The 3,774-nt window shown below is 34.4% G+C and overlaps 1 protein-coding gene across 3 annotated transcripts; it reads right to left on the reverse strand.

Moving 5' to 3' along the window:
• Positions 1–643: 643 nt before the first annotated feature.
• LOC145161177 (putative RNA-binding protein ARP1) lies at positions 644–2,902 on the reverse strand. 3 transcript variants are annotated; one of them, XM_079080667.1, is made up of 5 exons: positions 2,529–2,894; positions 2,262–2,430; positions 1,897–2,087; positions 1,468–1,702; positions 644–964 (listed from the first exon to the last, which is right to left on the reverse strand). In XM_079080667.1, the coding sequence occupies exons 1-5, from the start codon at positions 2,718–2,720 to the stop codon at positions 921–923; spliced, it is 831 nt and encodes a 276-aa protein (XP_078936793.1). In that variant the 5' UTR covers positions 2,721–2,894; the 3' UTR covers positions 644–920. The 3 variants fall into 3 exon arrangements, with proteins under 3 accessions (XP_078936793.1, XP_078936794.1, XP_078936792.1); XM_079080668.1 differs by having other exon boundaries at positions 644–984; positions 2,529–2,893; XM_079080666.1 differs by lacking the exon at positions 644–964 and adding an exon at positions 996–1,236 and having other exon boundaries at positions 2,529–2,902.
• Positions 2,903–3,774: the final 872 nt, after the last annotated feature.

Consider the following 3,774-nt stretch of genomic DNA (forward strand, 5'->3'; position numbering starts at 1 on the left):
TTTTGGTGCGTTTGGAAAGCGATGAACGACAAGGTTTATAACGTGTTCACTACCCCTACGAAACCAGCGAATCCAACAGTCTCTTTAGTTTATAATTAGGTTAAATGTAGGGGTAATTTCGGTTTATATAATTAGTCAGATTGGATTTGTAACCTTGTAATTTTGTTTGCTTGTTTTCCCTTGCCTTGTTCTTTTAGGCAGAGGCTTGCTTTTTTTTTTATAAAATCTCTGTTTCCAAAGAAAAAGAAAAAGAAAAAAAAAAACTAGTATCCCAAATATTGTTCGCTCATTATTAAGACGCTAATGTCGCTAATCATTTACATTTTGTTTCATTAAAAGTCATGCTATGTTATGATGTTTGAAAATGTGAAAATTTAATGTCATGGGCACATATTAATCCAAGACTCTTCCATAAAACAAAGATTCCTTTAAATCATTGTCTTGCTTCTAGGGTTAAGGATCAATTAACCATTAGTAATGTGTAATAATAAATAGCATTTTGCGATTTAAGAATTTGCTATCGATTATATTCTTCAATCAATAATGAAATATATTTGAATTATATTTGATTTACGGGATGTATTCTTCTTGTATACAGAAAATTTAATGAACATCAAAACAGTAAACATAACAATGCCCCATATAATAAAAAAATACGATGAAGTTTTAATTGGTTTACCATTACAATAAGTTAGATGGAGATTAAAAGAGATAACGAACGAATGAATCTAATTAGATATGCCTAATGAGAAGTGAATTAATATTAATAATAATATAAAAATTAAATATAAAAAATCATGTAAATTAGAGGAAATAAAAAAGGGAAAGAAAGAAGAAGCAGTTATTGCATTGCAGATCAAATAAAATAAGGTTGTTCTGACAAGCCACTCCACCCCCTCCTTTTTTGTTATTTGCCACTTTTAGCCAACTTTCCCAAAGCTTCCTTTTCTTCCCCCAACTGTACCTATTCAACAGCCAAACAAACTGTACTTGTATCATTAGTTCCCATAGTACAACCATCAAAGCATGTCGTACAAACCACTTTAATGGTAAAGGATAAAAAGAAGATCTTTTATATATTACAAGGACTAAAGTTGCATGCTTTATGAAAATGGAGGGACCAGTGATGGGTTAAAAAAGAAAAGATGAGAAGCATGAACCAACTTGTTTTATGTTTGACAGGTTGGACCAAATAAGTATTCTCATCTTTCAACCATGTGATTCTGCCACATCCAACTGTCAAAATGGTCTAAAAACATTATGTCCAAAAGGAGCATATTTACATGTGTGACGCCTTAATTTAATACTAAAAAAATTAAACAAAAATGTATCTTTTTTTCTTTTTGTTTTATAGATATTCCAATCACTTAATCTAACATTTTTAATCATTGATTGTATGTATATTAGTAGAATTTAAAGAAAAATTATTGATCAATATTAAATTATTAAATAATAAAAAATATATACCTGGAGTTGGAGTGGGCTTTGAAAGAATAGCAGGAACAGCAGTGATTGGGCCAGTGGATGTCGGGGCACAAAAGAATTGGGCCGGTAGGCCCATTGCCTGTGATTGATGATGGTATTGATACATACTCATAGGGTACATTGGCATCAATGTGTGCGCACCCACCGTAGCCTGACTGGGATACACATGCGAGTAGTGCCCTCCATTCATGTAGGCCCCACCTGTATACCCTAATTTCTGTGCAATTACAAAATATCCATATTTAGAAGAATTATTATGCGAATAATTAACATACTTAATGATGAAAATTTTGAATTGCCATATTTATTTTGTTATCAAATTTAGGTTAATTACGATTATAATCAGAATATAGTTGTGCGTATTCATGGGAATAAATGCAGGTGAGTTGCAGCTGATCTGGATCCACTTACATGATTGTAACTGACATCAGTTGTAGCGACGTATGTCGCCGGAGCATATCCGTAATAAGGAACGGCGGCCTGGTGGTGGTGGTGGTGGTACGGCGACGCCGGTGTAGGCGTTGGTGGATAGTACCACTGCACGTGGCTTGGAGGTGGTGTGATCGACCCGGCAGATCTTGGTCCCACAATTATATTAGGCCCTACAATGACGTAAATCCAAAACGATTCACCACTCCAATTAGACCAAACACACGCTTAAATTGTTTCTGTAAGGTAGCACTGATAATTGATAAACGTAATGTTGAATCTTACTTCCATTATAATAAACCCTAGTTATTTGATTGGGAAAAAGAGGCAAAAATAAAATAAAATACCGGTTTGCTGCTGCGGCTGTGGTGGTGGTGGCGGCGGTGGCACAACGGTTAGCGATCTCGGGCGGCGTGCGCCGAGGGAAGCGAGGTTACAGTTCGCACGGCGGCCGTTAATCACCGGCGTCGGATCCTCGCAAGCTTTCTTAGCGGATTCCGGCTCCTTAAATGTCACCTGATGCGCAGGATAACAGAAACAGAATTAAAAAAGTCAGTTGAGAAGGAATCATCACACGGCAGAGAGAGGGGTGCATGATAAGAAGAGATACATACGAAGCCATAGCCTTTGGATCGGCCGGTTGTTTTGTCGGAGATAATGACAGCTTCGAGAATGTCGCCATATTTGTCGAAGTGCTCTCTCATGGCCTCCTTGGGAGTCTCCCATGCTAATCCTCCGACGAAGACTTTGGTCAACGTAGTGTCGCCAAAGGGCCCTACTCCTCCGGCATTGGTCATCATTGTCATTGTTTTCTCCGACGATTTCTGGCTGCTACCAGAAAAAAAACAGCCGATCGTTGATGTAAAAGTTACTGTAATCAATCGGAATTTGAAGAAGCGATCAGAGGAGTGAATTGAAAGATAAATATATAAAGGAAGAGAATTGTGTGTGTTTAGTGTGTGAGAGAGAAGACAGCTAGACTATAAAGATGGCGTTAAGGTTGAAAGAGAGGAGAAAAATAATATGAAGTGATTATACTTCGCTGTTTATTTTCTTAAATAAGAGATTATTGTTATCAGCTAATTATCCGAAAAAATAGAATAAAATTAATTATTAATTTATTTACCAAAACTAATATCATTAAGAAAAATTTGTTTATTAAACAGAACTATACATGCAATCAAAGGTAAAAGGTTCCAATAATTTAAAATAATATTTCAATATCAGTTAAATATTTTTCATCAATTTATAGGAATAGAATATAACAACGATTATCCATTTGTTATTAGGAAATTATTTGTAGATAATGAAGTTTAGTCAAACTACTATTCTCCGAATTGTTAACGCTCTTTTGAAATTACATATATGTTAGGATTTTCAATTTTATTCTCTTACTATTGAGTACTTTGATAAAAAATGAAATAAATTGTTTACCATAATTATACAAGGATAATAGGATCTAATAATTTTACAAGGATAATATGATCTACAAGAAGGATTGCCATGTTAGGTTCACGGAAAACCCAATTACAAAACTTAGTATATTTTTATCCTATATAAATTAATATCTCCTCATGTTTGTGAATAAATTAATTTATCTGGATTAAAGTTTATTTTCATGCAATGTAGATCATACATATAACAATAAGTTCAACATGGTAGTCGGTACCAATTGCAACTTATAAATCTGTATGAGGATTTGAACAATAACCGGTGAAATTCGTATGTTTAGTTTTAAATTTGCCTCGTGTTTATGTTTAACTAAGGCCCTACAAATAAATCGTCTTTGGAAAATGTAAAATTTTGTTCAGGATGCGAAATTCATTTTTGGTTGCAATATAGCTAGATCTTATCAGACCC

The sequence above is a fragment of the Lactuca virosa genome, chromosome 2, assembly GCF_052849685.1.
Source record: "Lactuca virosa cultivar CGN04683 chromosome 2, Lactuca_virosa_CGN04683_v6, whole genome shotgun sequence".
NCBI lineage: Eukaryota > Viridiplantae > Streptophyta > Magnoliopsida > Asterales > Asteraceae > Lactuca > Lactuca virosa.

Excerpts from the sequence above, each read along its gene's own strand:
- LOC145161177 (XM_079080666.1), bottom strand. The coding sequence starts at position 2,720 with ATGACAATGATGACCAATGCCGGAGGAGTAGGGCCCTTTGGCGACACT. Across the intron at positions 1,703-1,896 it reads CTGATGTCAGTTACAATCAT|AAATTAGGGTATACAGGTGG; the intron begins GTAAGTGGATCC and ends GTAATTGCACAG. Across the intron at positions 1,237-1,467 it reads AAAGCCCACTCCAACTCCAG|TTGGATGTGGCAGAATCACA; the intron begins GTATATATTTTT and ends CCATTTTGACAG.